Source organism: Monodon monoceros, unplaced genomic scaffold (assembly GCF_005190385.1).
Source record: "Monodon monoceros isolate NGI ecotype Baffin Bay Population unplaced genomic scaffold, NGI_Narwhal_1 Super_Scaffold_5, whole genome shotgun sequence".
Taxonomy (NCBI): Eukaryota; Metazoa; Chordata; class Mammalia; order Artiodactyla; family Monodontidae; genus Monodon; species Monodon monoceros.
Window position 1 is genome coordinate 72,953,934 of NW_021703782.1, and position 24,401 is coordinate 72,978,334.

The 24,401-nt window shown below is 42.5% G+C and overlaps 1 protein-coding gene across 5 annotated transcripts in view; it reads left to right on the forward strand.

The window, feature by feature from the left end:
• The window catches only part of TLE4 (TLE family member 4, transcriptional corepressor), a 150,640-nt gene that overhangs the window by 108,533 nt on the left and 17,706 nt on the right, over positions 1–24,401 (forward strand). For all 5 annotated transcript variants that reach the window (XM_029203682.1, XM_029203683.1, XM_029203687.1 and 2 more), the window contains 6 exons: positions 15,615–15,734; positions 16,745–16,798; positions 17,260–17,412; positions 18,633–18,765; positions 19,137–19,330; positions 19,839–19,915. In XM_029203682.1, the coding sequence (XP_029059515.1) occupies positions 15,615–15,734; positions 16,745–16,798; positions 17,260–17,412; positions 18,633–18,765; positions 19,137–19,330; positions 19,839–19,915 (731 nt within the window). The remainder of the gene's footprint in view (positions 1–15,614; positions 15,735–16,744; positions 16,799–17,259; positions 17,413–18,632; positions 18,766–19,136; positions 19,331–19,838; positions 19,916–24,401) is intronic.

Genomic DNA, 24,401 nt, shown 5'->3' on the forward strand with positions numbered 1-24,401 from the left:
AGGTCCCATTTGTTTATTTTTGTTTTTATTTCCATTTCTCTAGGAGGTGGGTCAAAAAGGATCTTGCTGTGATTTATGTCATAGAGTGTTCTGCCTATGTTTTCCTCTAAGAGTTTGATAGTTTCTGGCCTTACATTTAGGTCTTTAATCCATTTTGAGCTTATTTTTGTGTATAGTGTTAGGGAGTGTTCTAATCTCATACTTTTACATGTACCTGTCCAGTTTTCCCAGCACCACTTATTGAAGAGGCTGTCCTTTCTCCACTGTACATTCCTGCCTCCTTTATCAAAGATAAGGTGACCATATGTGCGTGGGGTTATCTCTGGGCTTTCTATCCTGTTCCATTGATCTATCTTTCTGTTTTTGTGCCAGTACCATACTGTCTTGATTACTGTCGCTCTGTAGTATAGTCTAAAGTCAGGGAACCTGATTCCTCCAGCTCCATTTTTCGTTCTCAAGATTGCTTTGGCTGTTCGGGGTCTTTTGTGTTTCCATACAAATTGTGAAATTTTTTGTTCTAGTTCTGTGAAAAATGCCAGTGGTAGTTTGATAGGGATTGCACTGAATCTGTAGATTGCTTTGGGTAGTAGAGTGATTTTCACAATGTTGATTCTTCCAATCCAAGAACATGGTGTATCTCTCCATCTATTTGTATCACCTTTAATTTCTTTTATCAGTGTCTTATAATTTTCTGCATACAGGTCTTTTGTCTCCTTAGGTAGGTTTATTCCTAGATATTTTATTCTTTTTGTTGCAGTGGTAAATGGGAGTGTTTTCTTGATTTCACTTTCAGACTTTTCATCATTAGTGTATAGGAATGCCAGAGATTTCTGTGCGTTAATTTTGTATCCTGCTACTTTACCAAATTCATTGATCAGCTCTAGTAGTTTTCTGGTAGCATACTTAGGATTCTCTGTGTAGAGTATCATGTCATCTGCAAACAGTGACAGCTTTACTTCTTTTCCGATTTGGATTCCTTTTATTTCCTTTTGTTCTCTGATTGCTGTGGCTAAAACTTCCAAAACTATGTTGAATAAAAGTAGTGAGAGTGGGCAACCTTGTCTTGTTCCTGATCTTAGTGGAGATGCTTTCAGTTTTTCACCATTGGGGACGATGTTGGCTGTGGGTTTGTCATATATGGCCTTTATCGTGTTGAGGAAAGTTCCCTCTATGCCTACTTTCTCGAGGGTTTTTATCATAAATGGGTGTTGAATTTTGTCGAAAGCTTTCTCTGCATCTATTGAGATGACCGTATGGTTTTTCTCCTTCAATTTGTTAATATGGTTTATCACATTGATTGATTTGCATATATTGAAGAATCCTTGCATTCCTGGAATAAACCCAACTTGATCATGGTGTATGATCCATTTAATGTGCTGTTGGATTCTGTTCAGCATTTATTCTTTAGCATCTGTCTTAAATACCTGATATGCCACCTTATAGGAATTTAGTTCTGGTTGATGAGATCAGTTGTTTCCAACCCTCTGCTCCCCCCCATTCCGTGATAAGCCTGGAAGATGCTGTTCACATGAGCCACGCGGTCCCATGAGCCCCCTTAAGGTTAGGAGCATTCTTGTGGGATACCTAAGACTTACGCCTTTCTTTTTCCAGGACAAACCTAGATCAGATTGCAGATGCATAAAGACGACACCAGTATGTTGACAGTCTTGATTCCATTCTAATTATATACATGCATCTGTACCTATATACACTCAGGAATACATGCATCCTTATTTGCATGTGCGCACGCACACACACACATATACACACATATATGTTAATATGAAGTAAGACACTGAGTTATACCTCTACATCTCTCTGAAATCCATCCTCTTTTTCCCTTCTCCAGCACTCCCTCCAGTCCGAGCCACCAGCATCTCCCCGTGGACCACTGTTTCCCCTCAAAGCTCTACTCGCTGGCAGGCTCACTTAAGCCCATACTAACAGCACTAGAAAACAAGGACACCAAAAATGATGAAAGCTCAGCTTTGATGATCTGATTCAGAATTTTGCTCTTTTAAATTTAGCATTCATGTAAGGTTTATATTGTACGCTTAGTATTGTTTTCATTTTTAATTACCAAGAGTGGAAGTAGGCAACATAATCTTTTCTGCTCTTAGGTGCTTTTAAAAGTCTTAACTCTGACTCTGGCCCCCTCTAACACAGAACTTTTCAAGGATCTCCTGAACAATTTTTAGAACGTGTGTGCCATCTCATTACTCCCCTTCAAGGGCACTTAGAATAAAACACAGACTTCGCCATGGCCTGCTGGGCCCGCACAGCCTGGCCCTCCCTCCTCCCAACATGGCCCCTTCACGCGCTCCCTCCCCAGCAGACACCCAGCCCTTCTGTTGCTTTTCGGGGCCTGTACATGTGCTCTTCTCCTTGTCTGCAGCAGTGTTCTCCTGGCTGTTCACATGGTGGGCTCCAGTTCCCATGTCGGCCTGAGGGTCCTCTCTTTGAAGAGGCTGTCCCTGAGCACCCTGTCATTAGTCTTAACATCCAGTTTATCTGCTTTGTAGCATGTTGCCATTTGCACTTATTATATTGTTGATTTATTAATTTCTTAATAATAATTTACTTTATGTCCCTTACTTGGAAAGAGTGCTGTCTGAGGATAGGGTCCTCATCCTCACTTTCTGTTGTGATCCAAGTCGCTGCCGTAGGGCCCAGCCGAGTACCTGGCACCTGGTTGGTACTCGAGTCAGTAGCTGATGGTATTCTGTTACTAACCAGGGGGTTTGTGCTGTGTTCCCACCACCCCGTTGGTCCTCACACCTCGCTCACTGTAGAGTGGTTTGTGACGTTCCAGTGAAGTTGGTATGCAAGTCTAGTCTTCACTCTGTTACCCTGACTCAAGGCCATGCTGACACCTTTGGCATGAATTCTACAAATAAGGAAAAAGAGTAGAACATGTGAAGAGGGCACCAAGCCAAGGGGGCAGGTAGGTGCCCAGACTGGAGAATAGGCTGTCTGAAATGTTTGACTCCGGACAAATAGGGTGGCCTTTCCCCAGAATCTGAGGCTTGAGAAACTAACTGCCCCATGACCCTCTTTCAAAGGAAGGCAAGAGGAGACTTGCCCGGATTGGGTTGCTGATAAAGACTTGGCCTTCGCCCTCTAGGGCAGATTCCAGAAATAAATGTGAAAGAAAGGGCAGTATATACCTGCCACTTCTCCTAGTTAGCTCATCTAATCTCTGTTACAATCCTGTGGGACAGATACCCTTGTCGCCGGTTTTACAGGCATGAAAATTGAGGCCTGGAGGTGTTAAAGTGCTGGAATCACACGTGTGTAGGATATGTGTGTGTTGGAGCTGAGACTTGAAACCAGAGCACTCTCACTCTGCAGCCTGTGATTATTTCATCCCCCCACCCCTTCCCTCCAGACTCCACTGCGCTGCAAAACAGTGCTTTATTCCCCTTGTGTCCCCAGTGTCTAGAACAGCCAACACAGAGTAGCCAATCAGCTCAAGTCATAGGATTGCTACGGAGTCGCAACACCAGGCCCTGCTTGCGAAGTCTTTGTTTAGCCCTCTGACAGAGGAGTAAAGCCTCCTTCCACCAGCTGGTGTTGAAAGCACTTCTGCTTCCAGTGGGGTCTGGCTGGCTCTGCCCCACTCTCCCTTCCCACTGGAAGGAGGCTCATGGCTGTGTGTTTGAGCAAAGCTTCTCAGTGGCTCAGAGGTCTGTGCCGTGACCTTTGATTAATCCCCTGCTCCTGGATGCTTTCTTGTACACACTAGATTGTGGCATCTTCTGCATCTAGATTCCTGTGCCCTGGATGCTTACAAACCAAAAGACTAGCAGGGTGATAGAGTGCTGGCTGTTAGCAGAGGGCTCTCCTGAGATGGACTTTGTGTGCTTGTGTGCGTACACGTGTGACGAGAGAGGCTGTCAGAGGGGAGACACTCATACCACAGAAGTTGTACCTACACTTTGAGTTATTTTGATCTTCATTCCTTCATTCAGCAAAAACTTTTCTGTAGTGTCCTTACATTGCAAAGTGCAGGATTCTTTCAAGCCATATCTAGTATTAAATAGCAAAAGCATACTACTGAGCTCTAGGGTTCTTCCTTTTTAATACAATAGTGATTGATGGAATGGTATTCCCCTCATTTCTCAGGGTGATGAGGGAGAATATTTTCTTCCGGTATTCAGCATGCTGCTATTACCACACCATTTAGCTCGATGCCAAATTGCAGTTGGCTCCATTCAGTTCTGTTTACCCAAGTAGCGCTGTAGTGATTAAATGTCACTGGGTACACCGAGTATACAAAAGTAATTAACCTAAAAGGACATGTTAGAATAAGGGTCAACAACCTCTTTAGCCCGTAGTGCGACGGGGAAGACAGTATTGATGGAGATACTGGTGGCGGGGCAGGGCTGGGTGGTCAGGGAGGAGGAGGTCAGGAGGGAAGCGAGGTCAGCAGGAGCGCAGGGCAGCACTCAGTTGTCAGGGGCGGCAAGCAGAGCTCTGAGGCCTTTTCTGTAGTTGTCTTGTAATTTAGGTCTCTGACCTCTGATCATTTGAGATGGGGGACAGGGTGGGATTAGACTGTGACCTGAACCCCCTTTCAACATCTCAGCCCCAGTTAGTGGAATGCTGTTTTCCTGTTTAGCCTAGAGTAGTCTCAGCTTAGCTCATGCTTGTTCTTCCAGTATTTTACATATTTGATCAACCCTTGCATCTTTAGACCTAGTTGTCAAATAAAAGCCACTGCTTGAAATCACTTCTTTGGACAGATTTGAAATTGTGTCTCTGAGTATCTGTGTCTCATTTGTTTTTAGTCCTCAGTATACTGAAGTCACTTTCTTAAACTGACTGATATTAATATGCTTTACATTGCTTTACGTACTAAAAATTTACATAAAACTCGAGATAGTCATCTTTGACTTAAAAGTCAACCAATGGGGCTTCCCTGGTGGCGCAGAGGTTGAGAGTCCGCCTGCCGATGCAGGGGACACGGCTTCGTACCCCGGTCCGGGAAGACCCCACATGCCGCGGAGCGGCTGGGCCCGTGAGCCATGGCCGCTGAGCCTGCGCGTCCGGAGCCTGTGCTCCGCAACGGGAGAGGCCACAGCCAGTGAGAGGCCCGCGTACCGAAAAAAAAAAAAAAAATCAACCAGTGTAAAGCTGTTTTTTAAAAAAACAAGTATGCTTTCTGTCTGCCCTATATTTGGCTTTTTCTTTCATCACCTGTGTGTGGTGACTTCGTCTCCGGAAAAAAAAAAAAAAAAAAATGGGAGTGCTAAGGATTTTTTTCCTTGACCATAACCTCCTTGGGAGATAAACATTTCAAGGAGATCCCCAGGGATCACTGTTCTCTGAATGAGTGGCCGCAGAAAGAACTGCTGACGCCTGCATTCTTCACTGGTGGGTCTGTGAGGCAGGGTTCATTTAGGTCCTGCCTTTTCAGTGGTCAGACTTGAGTAAGCTTTGTTTCTCCCTGGCTGCAGACAGCTGCTGAGTACGTGATGAGAGCCGAGGAAGAGGGGAGCCAGTTGAAAAATGTCTCCCTTATGCTGAAGATGTATCTCTTTTAGAATAAGAAAAATTGGTGGCTTTGATACATTTACAACAACAAATATTTCTTGCTTGCCCACCCAGAGGTCAAGCCTGGTGCTGACCTTGGGGGAGGGGGCCTGTGCCCTTGATTGGTTGGGGAGCAAACAGGGAAGAGGCACTGCCTTTGACCATATTCTCTGCCTGGCACCATTGTGACTTTTGTTTCCGTTGTATTTTTTACTCTGCTTCCTCTTGCTGTCTTTTTAACATTGTCCTGAAAATTGTCTTGTCACTACATCACTTTCCAAATTACCACTTTTGAGGGCTGCCCCCCTCCCTCCCTCCTTTGGATGTGCCTGCACCAGGCCTCCCACCCCCAACTCCAGCTGTTCTTCTGACCATGGTGGTCATCATATGGAGGGCTGAGAACACAAAGAAATACTTAGCCCAAGGGCATATGCCCTTTAGGAGTGTATAATCTCTACTGTCTAGATAGTAAAGATGTTATGGGAACAAGTATGACATATACATGAGTATTGATACATGAGCAGATCAAGTTTTGTATTCATTCATTTGTACAGCAGCCCTTAACTGAGACAGCAGACCAAGTCTTCGTAGAATTTCTAGTCAAGTAGAAGAGACTAGCAAATAATCAAAATAGTGGCCGTGGTAGAAATGCTAGGAAGGAAGTAAACAAGGGACTATGGTAGGGATTCCCGGGAGGGATCACCTTGGATAGCATCACCGACAAGATCTTTCTGCGAAGGTGGCATCTAAGCAGCTGAGGAATAAAAGGTGAAAAGATGCTAGCTGCTCAGAGGCTAGGGAAGGGCGTTCTTGGCAGAAGCCTGCACTGAGGGATGAAAGAGTAGGGGGTGTCCAGCACTCTGAGAAAGAGACTTTCAACTGGATTGGAGAAGGTAGACAGTGTCTGTAAAGTGTCAGATGCTTGTGTTAATTCCTGTTGATTCCTATTGTGACTTCAAGAAATTTTAGACCCGTGTCATCTAATATGGTAGCCAGACACCACATGTGGTTATTGAGCACCAGAAATGTAGCCAGTCCAAATTGAGATGTGCTGTAAGTGTAAAACGCAAACCAGATTTTAAAGACTCAGTACTTAAAAAAAATAAAATGTTTCATTAATAATTTTGATACTGATTATACATTGACACGACACTTTTTGATACATTGGGTTAAATTAATATACAATTAAAATTCACCTTACCTGTTTCCTTTAAATTTTGTAAAAATCTGGCTACTAGAAAAAATTTAAATACATATATGGCTCACATTATATTTCAGTTTGTCAGTTCTGTTCTAGAATACAATTCACTTTGATTTATTAATGAATGATAGTAACCAAATTGGCTAAGTGAACACTGAAAACTGTTTTGCCCTTTTGAGGTGGTATGAAGAAGACCTAGAGTTTGCATTTCTGATTAGCGACATTAAAACTGTTAGGAAGCCTACCTTTATATTGATACACTGCTGTTTCCTTCTCTGTTCCTGCTGAATTACCCTCTGATATTGTATAGAGTATACTTGTACACATAATGCATAAGAATATATATGAGGCTCTGTGGAGTTAACACTCTTGGGGAAAAAAATGTTTAGCCTTTCAAGTAGATTAAAACAGTTTACTGGGAAAAAAAGAGCAACACGAAAAGATTTTCTTTTCCAATAACTTTTAATAGTTACTAAAATGAGGGTTCTGGTCCATTAAGATACAACTTGCCAAGTCTTAAAGCTGAGTCACTTTTTTCTCTGAGCACCTACCCTGCTTCAGCTTCTTTCCAAGCAGCTGTTTAGAAGTATGTTGATATTTTGATTCAAGAACAGATCACAGTACAAGAATGAGTCTAAAGCCAATTCACCCTTCCCAGAAAATGCAGGAAGGAAAATTTTGCCAGCCGCTTCCCCCCCATTTGTTTTTAGGGCAGTCAGCCTCAGTGTACCACATCTGATGTGTCAGTAAGACTTAGTAACATTGATTATAAGACATTAGGAGAATGAATGATTTAGGATATACTTTATAGGTACTATACTGAAAAAAGAAATCTCAGAAGAAGGTGGCTGGTGCATGTGACTATAATTTACATAATGTCTGCATATAAGATTTATAGAATCTGTAGAAATGAGGGGAAGGAAATTCTGGGTGGAGGACAAATGCACATAGGAATGTTAGGTCTTGCAAACTTTGAGGACATTCATTGGACTGAAGGGCATGAAGTGACTTTGGGGTGATCAAACAGATTAAAAGATGTGTAAGTGACTTCTGTGCAACATTTGTGTGCACTTGGTAATTTTTATTACAGTTTCTGGGAGACTGTTCATACTGTGTCATCTCTGATGATCAGGAGTGAGGCTGCTTGATTAATTCAGCCTGTGCTTTGGGCTGTCTCCATCAGTGGTCATGGGATGTACTTGCCCCCCTCACCCCCCCAGTTGGTTCCTCATGTGACCCACACTTTGGACCACATGCAGACAGTGGCTGTCAAGAGAGGAAGCTCGGGTGCTTATATAAGAAGCAAACCTGTACCTTTAGTGTCAAAGCATCATGCTCCAGCAGCTTAGCTTGCCAGCTAAAGGAGCTGTATTTAATGAAATTTCTGGGGTGGAGCCAACAGCTTTATTCCAGGAAGAGGAAATAACAGTCAAGAAACCTCAAGAGGACATTAAGATAATGTTCTAATTTAAAATCAATTTTATTGATACCTGATAAATTATTATGGCATTTTTTCCTGACCAAGTAATAGATAGCACTGAAGCCTTGGAAGCAAAACATGAATGACTAAATATTAAAGTGCTGTAGATACTGCATGAAGGAAAAAAGTATGTAGGACTTTTGTGTATTCTAAGTATATTTAACTCATGGAGCCCTACTGGAGGGCAAGGGGTGCATTTCATTCATCTTTGTATTTCAGACTTAGTGGGTACTTACCCATAAGTGGACTAGGGTTATGTCGTGTTTTCCACATTAGCCAAAGAGGTATAGCTCTTCATGATGCTCCAGACTGTTCTTCACAACACGCACTCTCCTCTAATCCTCACAGCCACCTTCTAAGGAAGTACTCCTGTTGTCCTCGGTATCCACTGGAGAAATGGAAGCTTGGAGAGGTTCATTAACTTGTCCAAGGTCACAGAGCAGATGGTACAGACTGGTCTCGAACCCATAGCTCTTTGACTCGGGTACCCATAGCATGACCATTGTAGATACTTCCTCTCTCCTTAATCATTCCTCTGGTTTGATAGAATTTTGATTACTATCTGCAAAAGAAATTTATCTTGAACTGAGTTGTTCTTACCCAGAGAGAAGCGGTAAGACAAAGACGACAACAGACCATTTTAAAGAACATGTTGTTCACAAAATGTTATAGAAGGTGAAACATTTATTAAGAACAGACTCATTACTTTATATGGAGATTATATTAAATATTGTTTTATCAAGGGCAGGTCTTCAGAAAGTCCCAGTCATTTTTGAAGGTGAATTTTGATTTATGTTAATTTGAAAAAAGCAAGTTCTGTGAGGATTATATACAGATTGTGTATTTAATGACTTCCTTAATCAAGCAGGTTATTTAAAAAAAAAAAGAGTCTTACTGTAACGAGCAGTAAACTGACAACCAGTGACTGGCTCAGAGCCCTACCATATTCAGGCTTTTCACCACCAGCATGCTATAAACTTTAAGGTAATTTACATAAATTTGCATGTGTTATGAGTCAGTATGTAAGACGTGTGCATTTTGACCAAATAATTTTCATTTTAAAGTTTTTATACTTAATTTTCCCCAATTGAGGATTATTTTCTCCATCTCTCCTGGTTATTTCCTTATAAATGAGATAATAAATGTTAAAATGCTTTATTATAAAAAGAGCTCTGTGAACAGGAATGTAAACATTTAATGCTATACAATAAAACCTTAATCAGAAATGCTCTGGGATATGGTATGTTTAGTTTCGTATAGAAGTTTATTCACAATATTACCTTTCCTTCAGAACGTGTTGAAAGTGTTTTACAACCGTGAAATGCCCTGAGGACTAATGACTGTAATTGAGTCGGGGTGACTCAGGATGCTAGGGCTCCTCCTGAATGCCCTCTGCTTGGAAGGAGGAGTGGGCTGGGTCCCTGGCTGATCTCCAGCAGTACCTTGTCCTTTCTGTATTCAAGAAAATCACCAATATCCATTTCTCTTCTAGATATCACTCTTTCGCAGAGGAAGTGATGATTGAGGACTCAATAAAAGAGTCTACAGGGCTCTTGGGCCTGCCTTCGCTGTCTTCCCTGCCCCAACTGCCATAAACAAACTCCCCCTGAATTGTCCCTGACCCAGACTAGTTCCTGTACTGAAAGAACTACAGTTAAGAGTAGCAGTATATTCATCTTCTAAAGTGGGCTGGTTTTGAGAGTGAAGAGACCTGGACAACAGGTGTGAAGTGGGGACAATCCGGAACTTGCAGTCACCCTGGCCAGATTTTCGTGGTGCCCTCTGCCCTGTCATCATCGTTTTTATCTGTTTGAGAATGGATTTACTCTTCGGTGCCAGGTAGATGGGGTGTCTGAAGGCCACAGCTGATGAGCAATGAGTTTTAGAGTTCTTGATCATGGTTGTCCGCTCGACCTTTAGAGCACATTCTTGACGGTTGGGATCTTGTAAGTGGGCAGGGACGTCTGAGCACTGCACCTGTGCCAGTGGAAAGCAGAGTTAGTTTGGTGTGCATTTGAAATCAAGTTAGAAAGTCCCGCGTGGAGGTGGTATTTATAGTCTTGCCTGCAGTATTGAACCAAAACCTTATTGTAATTGTTGAAAGGAGATGTGTTTTGGTAATAGCAGCCTATTGGAACCCTTATTATGGATTATCTGCATATCTATGCTGAGGGGCAGTGCTACCCAGACACCTAGAATAGTCCTTATGTGAGGCTTAAAGTAGAAGATGCACACTAGCTGCGTAAGTAAATAGTGTGCAGCACACAGTCCCAGTGCTGAGTTGCTATTGCTGGGGCTCAGTTATTTGCCCAGGGCTGTGCCTTATACTTTATGTGGCTTCTTTCACTTAGCCCTCAGAGCAGCCTGGTTGACGGAGTGGGTGGGGTGTTGTTGACTCCAGACTCCACACTGATTGAGACTGAGCAACATCCTCAAGGCTACAGGGATATTAAGTGGAAGATTTTTAGCCCAGGCAGTCTGGACTCCAGAGAGATGCTCTTGCCTGCTGGTAAAATCTGTGCTACCTGTTATTATAATTAGCTGATTGTAACAGCACTGCCTCTTTGGGGGCGGGAGAATGCTTTATGGAGCCCTTTCTCATACCTGGTCATCTTTGATCTTGAGGTGGCAGAGGAGTCACAGCAAAGGGGGCGGTGGGGTCACCCGTTTAGATTGCTGGAGGGCTTTGGGTATGACATCAGTAAAGGGTCTTACAGGGCTTTAAGCCTGCCTTCTCCATCCTCCCCACCTCCACCACCATAAACAGACACCCCCCGAGTGTCCCTGACCCAAACCACTTCCTGTACTGAATGAATTACTGTTAGAGTAGCAGTTTTGCAGCTGACTTGATCAGTAGCCTTAGTAAAGTCCAGGTTGGATTTCAAACTAGGATCTAGAGTTTTTCTCATTTTGAGATAACATGATTTATAATGTTAGGAATTAACTGACTTTAAAGCTTATCTTTTATTACCAAAGCAATTAGGATTTCCATATAAGGTTCATAAATATATATTATTTCTTTATTTTCACTCTGTTTCCCTCCTCTTTATCTTTTATTAGACATCTACCTTGTTTTTTCAATATCCCAATATGTGTTTATTTTTTAAAAATACAGAACGTTTTGTTTTTCAATTCTAGGTTATTACTTTATTTGGGAGAGGTTTTTACCAGCAATTCACCTTTAAGGTATTTTGCCCTTTCCACATCGGCCACCACTTTCTGATTGTGACTCTTCGTTCATGACAAATTTGCTAGTGTATTTACATGATCAAAGTGTAATGAGAAAGATTTATGTTTAATGTTCCTAAGTTTGTAGATTTCTAAGGAGTAATAATGCAGCTCCAGTAAGTCTCTTATTACGTAATAAGTTAGGGAAATATCTAACCTAGCTAAGCTTTTAAAATAACAATAGAGGAGTAAAAATCAGCTTTTCTTGTAAAAGCGTGACTTTGTCTTTATCAGTATTTAATTCCTGCTGTTTACATGTCTAGCAACGATCCAAATGGCCTTCCAGTGGCAGAATGGTGAACTTGTAAGATTCATGATGAGAGTCCGGGCCAAGTCCAATTTGATTCTAGAGCAATTATGTTATTAGAACATTGCTGATTGCCCCAGTGCCTATTGTGCAGCTTAACCTTTAAATGCTAGTGATAATTAACTACTTGATCATTCTACCAGGAAACTCCAACGTGCAGCTCTGTTCTGCAGTAAAATTCACAAGTAAAATACTGTCCACGGTGCCTGAAACAGCCAGCTTAAAAAGAAAAAGCTCTTTGTACATGTGTGCCAATTAATAAGCATTACCATTCAGTATTAAGTTTTAAGGAAGTATTTTGTCATCGTTTAAAAATCAGTTTTCCTGACTTCGTCCCAGCTTACCCTTCCCCCTTGACATATACACACTACCAAATGTAAAATAGCTAGTGGGAAGCAGCTGCGTAGCAGCACAGGGAGACCAGCTCAGTGCTTTGTGACCACCTAGAGGGGTGGGGGAGGGAGACGCGTGGGGGAGGGAGACGCAAGAGGGAGGGGATATGGGGATGTATGTATATGTATAGCTCATTCACTTTGTTATACAGCAGAAACTAGCACACCATTGTAAAGCAATTATACTCCAATAAAGATGTCTAAAAAAAATCAGTTTTCCTTTTAGACAGAGTGAAAATAACGTTAAGTGTGTAGTATCAGTAATCATACACATGTACACGCAGTTTTTCTTCTTTTTGTAAAATATCACAGTAGTAGGATGAAGGCATGTGGAAGGAGGTAGAGGATGAAGGTGAAGAAGGGGGCAGAGCTGCCAAGTTGCCACATCCCAGGAATGCCACGCCTCAGGTCCTTCCCTGGTTGAACGGTTTCCTGTGGATTTGTCTGGCCAAGAGGCCCTCTGAAAAGGAATGTATCACATGAATCTTGGATTAAGATTGAGGAGTGCCGGAGGGGTCGTTCAGTCATTTAAGTTTGAAAAAAATTCCTGGCAGTTCTGTGCCACTCACTGTGCTGGGTGGGTGCCCCCCGCCCCCAGGAACCCACAGCCTGGAGTGGGAAGCACCTTGTAAACAAACAGCTATCAGTTGATTGGGAGCGCTCACTCATTGGGTGAACAAAATGTTAAGGGAACAAAGAGTGATTAATTCTGCCTGACAGTGTCAGAGAGCTTTGAACAGTGACGTTTAGAGCTGGTTCTTAAGGATGGTGAGGGAGGATTTCAAAAGGAAGATACTGAGGGAAAGGGCATTCTTGAAGGCCAGGAAGAAAGGCTGCCAATGCAATGAAAATGGATGGCGCACCAGGGAGCAACAAGCCCCAGAGCTCTGAGACGAGGCCCAGGCCCTGGATTGGGGCAGCGAGTGAAGGGCTTTGGAAAACAGCTCTACTCAGAAGTTTGGTCTTTTTTTCCTATGGACGATGGGACACCATTTGTCATTTTTAAGGAAAGGGTGAGAATCTCTGTTTGGGAAATGAATCCCAGAAATGTGGAGGATAGACTGGAGGGGGAGAAACTAGATACAGGCTCTGGCATTAAATATGTTAGGTAGTAGCTCACAGATGGTGTTTGTGTGCATGATTTCAAAGAGGTAATGGTTGTAAAAACCTGATCGCATTGGGTCATGGTAGGAAAGCAAAGCAGAAGCATTGACTCAAGTCTTATGGCTTGGGAATGAGGATTGGAACTCAGCGGACATATATGAAAGTCAAGAAGCAATCAATGCACTTTTTAAGATTGTTTGGCTCCTAGTGCTTTGCTTCAGTCTTCAGCCTTAATGAATAACGCCTGCCATCTTTCCTGCCACCAGACATAAGAGTGTATGTTTGAGTAGGGATAGTTAGAGGGCTTGGTGCCTACATTAAAGGGACTGATACAGGAAGGTAAGCGTTTGGGGTTTTCCAGCCTCTCTCAGTGGGAACTCAACTGATCCTTCTCAGTCTTCCTCCTCCTCCAAACTCCCTCCCTGCACCCCTCCCTGCCTTGGAGCTAGTGGAGGAGTTGCCATCACCACGGCTGACCACTAGGGGGTGATCTTTTGGTAGCTGTACCGACACAGGGGTGGAAAAAAGACTTAATTATTGCTAACAGACTAATAAGGTAAAGAAAAAAAGTACAAGGAGTAAATTTTTTTTTTTTTTTCTCGGAACGCGGGCCTCTCGCTGTTGTGGCCTCTCTCGTTGCGGAGCACAGGCTCCAGACACACAGGCTCAGCGGCCATGGCTCACGGGCCTAGCTGCTCTGCGGCATGTGGGATCTTCCCGGACCGGGGCACGAACCCGTGTCCCCTGCATCGGCAGGCGGACTCTCACCCACTGCGTCACCAGGGAAGCCCCAATAAGATGAGTGAAGCTCTAAATGAGGAAAAGCTTTACTGAACAGTTGTCTGAATTAATTTGGATGCCAGGCAGAGATTCTGGTGGTGATGCTTCGTTCTTCCTAGAACTTTTCCCCCATCTCTCCAAGTTTCCTTGCCTCCGCCCTCCAAGGCCAGCCCTTTCCCACCCCACCTGGGTTACTCTGGTACTCAGGAGTGCTGCCCCGGAGCCCCCTGAGGGACTTGGCTCTTCAGGCCTTCAGTTCACCCTCAACAGGTCAGCCCTGCACCCTCTCTGTATACCTCCCCTGTAGTTTAGAGCTTCTCCTTGGTCTGTGTGGGACTGAGTCACTAGGCCAATCCTTGAAGTTAGGGACAGTTTTCATCAGTGCTCTCTTCTTCATCTATGGTTTTAAGCTGTCCTATCATCTCAGTGTGCCCAGTAACCACCTGACCTCGATGGCCGACTCATTCTCTGTGCTTCAGAGAATTTCTCTGTCACTGCTGTTTGTTTTCTGTGTGTGGCACTCCTCCAGCTGAGAGCTCTTTGGAAGAGCAGAGATGACAGACATGGCCTGAGCCCAAACAGATCACCCCCAACTGTGATTCTAAGGGGGGGGACCATCTTTCTATTCCCTGGTCCTCATGGGGTTCCTGGATTTCCAGAGGTTAAAGAAAAGAGCAGATCATGGAAACTCTAGGAGTCAGAAAAATAATAAAGTGCATTTTTGTAGGTGTGGTTTTGTTGTTGTCGTGGTGTTGTTGCTTTACCTGCCACTCTGCATCTCCCAGGCCCTTAAGTTGCGGGACTAAAGCAAAATTCTGTAAGTATGACCTTTGTGTCACCATATTTGCGTGCTTAAATCCCCAAGGAGTACCCCTCTTTTTTCACTGAAGAGGTAGTAATTATCTCTCAAGGTGGACTCTAATTTATTCAGTTTCTCTATAGAGGCTTGAAATACTGGCTTCTCATCAGCTGGCAAATTAAGGGTGGGCGGGGGGCTGCCTTTTCTTTCTCCTCTTTCTCTTGTATCTGCTTCCTCTCTCGATAAAATATAAACTTCTCCTTTAGACCAAACTCCCTTTGCCTTTTGCATTTAACCTATTCCCTGCCTCCTCTTTTTATTCCTCTGCTCCCTCTGTCCCATCTCTACTTCTTCTGTCTTATTCTTTGATTTTTCCCCTTTTCTTTTTTCTCTATACCTTTGTTCTCATCTTCATTTCACCTCCTCCCCTTTCTGCTGTCTCCTCTTAACAGCTCTGTGAGTGTGTACTAAAGAATGAAAAGGAAATAAAGTCTCAAGTGATTAAAAAAATGACATTGTTGGGCTTTACTGGTGGCGCAGTGGTCGAGAGTCCGCCTGCCGATGCAGGGGACACATGTTCGTGCCCCGGTCCGGGAAGATCCCACATGCCGCGGAGCGGCTGGGCCCGTGAGCCATGGCCGCTGAGCCTGCGCGTCCGGAGCCTGTGCTCTGCAACGGGAGAGGCCACAACAGTGAGAGGCCCGCATACCGCAAAAAAAAAAGAAAAAAAAAATGACATTGTTGAATGGCTGGTCATCTCTGAATCCCACTTCCCTTTCTAATTCCAGAGCTCTTCGGTATCCCCGTCAGCCAGTTTCCGAGGTGCTGAGAAGCACAGAAACTCCACAGACTACTCCTCTGATAGCAAAAAGCAGAAAACTGAAGAAAAGGAGATCGCAGCTCGTTATGTAGGTTCAGTCACCTTTGCTTTGGGGGAGGCAGTTTACCTTGCTTTTTAATCAGCGGCCTTTTTACCCTCTTACTGTTACCAACCAAAACTAGAACACAAGATAACGACATCCTAGGAGAGGAAAATAATTATTGCAGTTCTAGCTGTGTCTCAAGTGGCTGGCTGAAGGTCTGTGTTTGCAAGTGAGTGCACATGTGTCTGTGAGCCGCAGAACAGTCCTTTATCCTGCAACAGATAGAAGACTTGTGTTCCATATTATTTCTATTAGATGTATTTGCTTCCCTCCATAAATTTCAAGGTGGTCGAATTTTCTGTGGCCAGCTAGAAGTGTTAAGGAAAAAGGTAAAATCACAGACAACCTGTTAAAATGTCTAGATGACCTCCTGTGCTGAGGAATGTATCACGTTTTGTGGAATATAACTTGCAGAAACATCCAGATGTGTCCCTGGCATGAGTTGAAGCTCATTTTCCTTTGGTGGCTGGTTCTTCAGATCACACAGTGAAGGGAGCAAGTGGGATGGGACTCACTGGTGTGGAGGCAGGCTGACTCCACCCCGCTTCCTCTGGTGGTGCCCTGCAAGACTGCAGGCCTACGAAAGAAGCTGAGAACTTGAAATTTCATGTGAAACCTCCCAATTTAAAAATTGTGGCTCTTTATCCAGTCTTTGAAAGACACTGACAGGACAAATCCCACCCTTCTGTAGGCTGGATTACGTAGCGTGGGCCTGCCAGTTGGCACCTGATACTAGAGTAATAAGCCATAAACTTCAATTTTTTTAACTACAATGGAATCATCCTTTTCCTATTACCTACCTCATAACATCGTCATGAAGATTAAAGAACACAGTTCACTATAGAGTGTTTAGCACTGTTTGGTGCAGTTCATTTTTATAAAATGTGAGGAGTTAATGACTCTGGACTTACCTAGGGTAAATCTGGCTGCCTTTTTTGTTTGTTTTTCTTTTTTTGGCTGGGGGAGGAGATAATGCTTCTCAATTGTCAATGCAGGACAGCGATGGTGAGAAGAGTGATGACAACTTGGTGGTTGACGTTTCCAATGAGGTATGTTTGTGGCTTATTTGACTTCCTGCTCTTAACCAGTTATAACAATGATTAGTGTCCCAACAACTAGCATCCACAGTGTTTCCTTAATTTCTGAAGGGGCCCACGTTTTATTTACCTGAAAACTTTATATTACTGATCCTTTTTCATTGCTCCTCTACTCTGTGGAGTGCAGATGTGTTGTTACCACCATGAATGCACACACCTTGGCAAGTGACGTGCAGATTTGTAGAGTTTTGATTTTTGTTTCTGTTTTAAATAAGTACTATAAATTTTGTAGTATTTTCATTGACCTCTGTACTGAATATTTTCTTCAGCAATTTGATGAATCTTATGATCTATTCCAGAACATTTTTTGCTTCTAAGCTGTTGAAGACTTTTGGCTAGAAACGTCCACACCAAGTGCTCTGGCACTGGGAACGCGCTGTGCTGCATTTGATACCCTTGATGTTCCTTTGTAGGATCCATCCTCACCTCGAGGGAGCCCTGCACATTCCCCAAGAGAGAATGGTCTGGACAAGACACGCCTTCTCAAGAAAGATGCCCCCATCAGTCCAGCCTCGATCGCATCCTCCAGCAGTACTCCTTCCTCCAAATCCAAAGAACTTAGCCTTGTAAGCAGTTCCTCACCATCTTTCTTAGCGTTGCCCATTTCCAGATGGTTAGGTTAAATTATTTTTAAAATTTTGTATTTTCCACATTTTTCCATAGGACTTTTACCACCAAGCATATGTGTATGTTCAGTATTCAAGCTGAACTGACAAAAGTACTTTTGGAACAGAGCAGGTTCACTGACTTTGTTGGTGATGGATGTTTGGTTTGTGAGTCTTTTTGCAAGGATAGGGGAGGGACATGAGGAAATTGAGTGAAACGAGTCTCAGCGAAGATAAAGAAATATATACTGGGGTTACAGAGATGGTTTTGTCACCTATGGTTTATGGTAAATTTAGTTTTTGGCTTGGATGTGATTTTGTTGCTAGCTTTGTTGGAATTACCAAGCTATATATGATTGCAATAATTTTCCCTTCCTGTCTAATAATCTGTCATTTATAAAAGTCTGCCTTGACTCACACCACAAATCAGAAATGCACAAATAAAACTGCTTGCAGGTCAGGGTAATCTCCCCATACCCCCTTCCTCTGTGGCTGTGTAGTTAATTGCATTTTTATGTAGTGTGCCTTCCTTTTTCCTCACCAGTTGTGTCCCTGTAACATAGCATTAAAAAAAAAAAAAGACAAATTCCGTTTTCAAATAACCTTTTGAATTCACAGCTGAGGGAAAGAAAATTCCTCAGTTTGTCTGCAGTTTTGGAGAATGTGTCTGGCACAGGGCTGGATAAAGTTTTTTTCTGTTGTTTTCTCTTGGCCTTCCGGCCTTGTAATGGCAGCTCCTCCGTGCTGATCTCTTGTGATGATTCAGGCTTGGATCTTTTTTAATGGGACCTGTTAACCAGGGGAGCCTCTTGTGGCACGAACAATCCATCAGGAACCCAACTCAAACCACTCAGTATTAAAGCAACCAGCAAGTGGCCAGTCACGTCGGGATGTCATGATTTGTCCGTGTCTGTCTAACTCAGACCAGTTTCCTGGAAATGGTCTGCTCTGCCCCAAGTTCAGCTTTGATTTATGTCCTCTTGAACATTGGTTTTGTGGTCTCAGGAAACACTTTTTGTTTCTTTGATAGCTCTTTTTAACTAATGAAAAGAGAGGCCCATGCTAAAGAGTCTTTTCCATTTCTTTGTCCTTTTCTTTTACTCTACCTTTTCAAATGTTTAACATAATTGTTAAAATTGTGTTCTAACTAGCAGTGTATATTCCATTGCATCTCTTGTTAGAATGAAAAATCTACCACTCCTGTGTCGAAGTCCAATACCCCTACTCCACGAAGCGATGCACCCACCCCAGGCAGTAATTCCACTCCTGGATTGAGGCCTGTCCCCGGAAAACCGCCAGGAGTCGACCCCTTGGGTTAGTGAGAAAAAAGTTTCTCTACATATTTATGCTTCCTGTTTTTAAAGAAATCAAAGCAATTTAAAGAGTGTAATACATTAAGAGTACTAACGACCGGCGTTGACTGGCTGTAAGTTCTGTGATCCCAATCGAGCGCCTGGCACTTGCCATGTCTGACACATAGTAGGTGTTCAGTAAAATAAGGGGAAGACATGAACCCTGATGAAGGCGTGAATGACCCTTGAGAATATTAAAATACGCTTATTTGAACTATAGATCCTACTTTTTAACATACGTAAGAACGTGTTGCTCCTGATATTCATTATACTTCATGATTGCCTCACGTGTGTATCATTGGTTTTTCTCCTTCCTTCCATTTGGGTCTGTAGCCTCGAGCCTAAGGACCCCAATGGCAGTACCTTGTCCATATCCGACCCCCTTTGGGATCGTGCCGCACGCTGGGATGAATGGGGAGCTGACCAGCCCCGGAGCTGCCTATGCGGGGCTGCACAACATCTCCCCGCAGATGAGCGCCGCTGCGGCCGCTGCAGCCGCAGCCGCGGCCTACGGGAGATCGCCAGTGGTATGTTGGTGCGCTTTTACAGCATTAAAGTGTTCCAGAGCGCAGAGGGTTGCCACACGTATTTTTATTTTTTAAGGAAGTTTATGAAATTTGAGGGATTTATAGAGGGACCTGTGTGTATTTATAAATTAAACTGCGTGTAATCGTATTGTGAGATTCATTTTCTTTTGTAAGGTGAGGGAATTATTTTGTTTTATGTTCCTTTTTTAAAAGAAAATTTTAAACCTACGGAAGTAGAGTAAATAATATAGTAAGTATAGTGAAGCCTTCATTTCCATCATGAGCTTCAATAATAATACTGTTTTTTTCATGTTTGTTCCACCCCCAAGTATGTTACCATGAAATCATGAACATCCTATCATTTCATCAATCAGTACTTGTGTATTTATCTCTGAAATCACATTTTTAAAGCATCTATTCTCCTGGGATTTGGAAAGATACTGAGTAGGATGAAATGAGTTGATGTAACCACGTTTGTTTTTGTTGTCTTGCTTGGGAAAAATTTTAGGTTGGATTTGACCCACACCATCACATGCGTGTGCCAGCAATACCTCCAAACCTGACAGGCATTCCAGGAGGAAAACCGTGAGTACCCGCCTCTGTGCTTTGTGCTCACTGTGTGTCTGGGCCCTCGCTGGCCCTTTGGACTCTGAGCACTGCTAGACAGTGTTGGCAAGTTCCTGCGGCTTGTGAGGTGGTTCTGTTTTTGTTTTTTGCAAAGTATTTTCCATTTTCTCTTAGGACAAGGGAAGAGGTAATGAGGTGGGGTTTTGTATTTTCAATTTAAAATCTCAAGCTTCTAATATGGAAATGCAGATTGCTGAGGCATCTCCAGCAGTCAGGTCTTCTCTACATCTGTTACTGATTGCAAGACAATTCTTTTTGTTGCCTTGGAAAGAAGTCGTCGTCTTATATGCAAACCTAGATGCTCAAAATTTGAGCATGTTAGGAAAAGACGTGCCAAACTTCAAAGGCTGAAAGGAAAGAAGTGTGGTCTTTTGTGTTTCTGGAAAAAGTGGCTTGCTCAGTTGGCTTCTTGTCCTGTAAGCTGGGTATTTGGAGCCTCTGTTTTCATGACCCCCTAGAGCTATGAAGGCAAGACAGACGCATCAGTTGTTCCAGACTCTTCTTGTACGTTCTAACCTCTCCCCATATGTCATTCCTCATCATTCATTTTAATCCCGTGCACCTTATTACTACCTGTGCACAGTTCTCTGGGCTCTTTGGCTTCATCTTCACAATTGGTGCTCACAATTCATGCTTGTTCAGTGAATGAATGAACACATGTGCCGATCTCTCCCTTCACTGACCTCCCATTGCTTATTTATTTACTGCTATACACTCAGGCACTTAGTTGTCACCCTGTTGTTTCCTGTGTGTCTTCTTTGTTCCCCATGTTGCTGGCTCCACAGTGTTAAACATGCCTGACCTTGACCCTTCCTTCACTTTCCACCTGATAGATCATGTTCTTGGCCCTTCCTTCTGTAACTTCTCTACACACTCTACCCTAAACTTCCATGTTGCATCAAACACAGTGTGGTCTCAGTAAGTATCTGACTGATTAATAAGGGAGGCAAGGCAAATTAGACTTTGAGTTCCTTGAGACTTGAAGGTATAAATATCAATTACCGTAAAATTCTGTGTACTTGTGTGTGTTCTGCAAATAGTTGTTGACTGACAAGTCTTGTTGACCAAGAACCCTGGTGTACTTGAAGGTAAAAGTTAGGCCTGTTTCAAGCAGTGACTAAATAACAAGGCCATAGGATTCATCAAATAAACTGAATACCTACAAGTACCATATGAACCTGTGGGGATGGAGAGGTTCCTTGAGGGAAGTGGTACCATCCCGTTTTCAGGTACTGTAGAGTTACCACTTAGTTAACCGGCAGTTGCACCCAGAACTATAGTGTAACCACTACCAAATGAGGTGGTGCTTCTCGTCTCTGCTGCTGCCCAGAGGCCCCGAGGGGTGAAAGTGTGTTAGGTGTATCTAAAGAAGCAATAACAGTCTCAGTGTGGGGATTTGGGCCAGTTGAACCACTGTAAAATCCCAGCTGGTCTGATTCAAGAGGCACTTCTGAGCCTTGAGCTGGGCTCCCTTCCTTGCCCCCGTCTTGACACATAGCATTATAAAATTGTTGAGATCCTTTTGGGAGGAACATTGGTGGGTTTCAGGATGGCTGAGAATTTTTTTTTTTGAATTTTTGAATTTTTTTATACAGCAGGTTCTTATTAGTCATTCATTTTATACACATCAGTGTATACATGTCAATCCCAATCTCCCACTTCATCACACCACCACCACCCACTACCACTTTCCCCACTTGGTGTCCACACCTTTGTTCTCTACATCTGTGTCTCTATTTCTGCCCTGCACACCGGTTCATCTGTACCATTTTTCTAGGTTCCACATGTATGCATTAATATATGATATTTGTTTTTCACTTTCTGACTTACTTCACTCTGCATGACAGTCTCTAGATCCATCCACATCTCTGCAAATGACCCATTTTCGTTCCTTTTTATGGCCGAGTAATATTCCATTGTGTATATGTACCACATTTTCTTTATCCATTCGTCTGTTGATGGGCATTTAGCTTGCTTCCATGACCTGGCTATTGTAAATAGAGCCACAATGAACATTCTGGTACATGACTCTTTGAATTATGGTTTTCTCTCAGTATAAGCCCAGTAGTGGGATTGCTGGGTCGTATGGTAGTTCTATTTTTAGCTTTTTAAGGAAGCTCCATACTGTTCTGTATAGTGGCTGTTGTCAATTTACATTCCCACCCACCGGGAAAGAGGGTTCCCTTTTCTCCACACCCTCTCCAGCATTTGTTGTTTGTAGATTTTTTGATGATGGCCGTTCTGACTGGTGTGAGGTGATACCTCATTATAGTTTTGATTTGCATTTCTCTAATGATTAGTGATGTTGAGCAGCTTTTCATGTGCTTCTTGGCCATGTGTATGTCTTCTTTGGAGAAATGTCTATTTCGGTTTTCTGCCCATTTTTTGACTGGGTTGTTTGTTTTTTTAATATTGAGCTGCATGAGCTGTTTATATATTTTGGAGATTAATCCTTTGTCCGTTGATTCGTTTGCAAATATTTCCTCCCATTCTGAGGGTTGTCTTTTCGTCTTGTTTATGGTTTCCTTCGCTGTGCAAACGTTTTTAAGTTTCATTAGGTCCCATTTGTTTGTTTTTATTTCCATTACTCTAGGAGGTGGATGAAAAAAGATCTTGCTGTGATTTATGTCAAAGAGCGTTCTACCTATGTTTTCCTCGAAGAGTTTTATAGTGACCGGTCTTACATTTAGGTCTTTAATCCATTTTGAGTTTACTTTTGTGTATGGTGTTAGGGAGTGTTCTAATTTTATTCTTTTACATGTAGCTGTCCAGTTTTCCCAGCACCACTTATTGAAGAGGCTGTCTTTTCTCAATTGTATATTCTTGCCTGCTTTTTCAGAAATAAGGTGACCATATGTGCATGGGTTTATCTCTGGGCTTTCTATCCTGTTCTGTTGATCTGTATTTCTGTTTTTGTGCCAGTACCGTATTGTCTTCATTACTGTAGCTTTGTAGTACAGTCTGAAGTCAGGGAGTCGGATTTCTCCAGCCACCTTTTTTTCCCTCAAGACTGCTCTGGCTATTCAGGGTCTTTTGTGTCTCCATACAATTTTAAGATTTTTTTTTTTGTTCCAGTTCTGTAAAAAAAATGCCATTGGTAATTTGATAGGGATTGCATTGAGTATGTAGATTGCTTTGCGTAGTATAGTCATTTTCACAATATTGATCCTTCCAGTCCAGGAACAGGTATATCTCTCCATCTGTTGGTATCATCTTTAATTTCTTTCATCAGTGTCTTACAGTTTTCTGCATACAGGTCTTTTGTCTCCCTAGGTAGGTTTATTCCTAGGTATTTTATTCTTTTTGTTGCAGTGGTAAATGGGAGTGTTTCCATAATTTCTCTTTCAGATTTTTCATCATTAGTGTATAGGAATGCAAGAGATTTCTGTGCATTAATTTTGTATCCTGCAACTTTACCAAATTCATTGATTAGCTCTAGTAGTTTTCTGGTGGCATCTTTAGGATTCTGTATGTATAGTATCATGTCATCTGCAAACAGTGACTGTTTTACTTCTTCTTTTCCAATTTGTATTCCTTGTATTGCTTTTTCTTCTCTGATTGCCGCGGCTAGGACTTCCAAGACTGTGTTGAATAATAGTGGCGAGAGTGGACATCCTTGTCTTGTTCCAGATCTTAGAGGAAATGCTTTCAGTTTTTCACCATTAAGAATGACGTTTGCTGTGGGTTTGTCTTATGTGGCCTTTATTATGTTGAGGTAGGTTCCCTCTGTGCCCACTTTCTGGACAGTTTTTATCATAAATGGGTGTAGAATTTTGTCAAAAGTTTTTTCTGCATCTATTGAGATGATCATATGATTTTCTTCAATTTATTAATATGGTATGTCACATTGATTTATTTGCATATATTGAAGAATCCTTGCATCCCTGGGATAAATCCCACTCGATCATGGTATATAATCCTTTTAATGTGTTGTTGGCTTCTGTTTGCTAGTATTTTGTTGAGGATTTTTGCATCTATATTCAGCAGTGGTATTGGTCTGTAATTTTCTTTTTTTGTAGTATTTTTGTCTGGTTTTGGTATCAGGGTGATGGTGGCCTCGTAGAATGAGTTTGGGAGTGTTCCTTCCTCTGCAGTTTTTTTGGAAGAGTTTGAGAAGGATGGGTGTTAGCTCTTCTCTAAATGTTTGATCGAATTCACCTGTGAAGCGTCTAGTCCTGGACTTTTGTTTGTTGGAAGATTTTCAATCACAGTTTCAATTTCATTACTTGTGATTAGTCTGTTCATATTTTCTATTTCTTCCTGGTTCAGTCTTGGAAGGTTATACCTTACTAAGAATTTGTCCATTTCTCCCAGGTTGTGCATGTTATTGGCATAGAGTTGCTTGTAATAGTCTGTTAGGATGCTTTGTATTTCTGTGGTTTTTGTTATAACTTCTCCTTTTTTCATTTCTAGTTTTATTGATTGGAGCCCTCTCCCTCTTTTT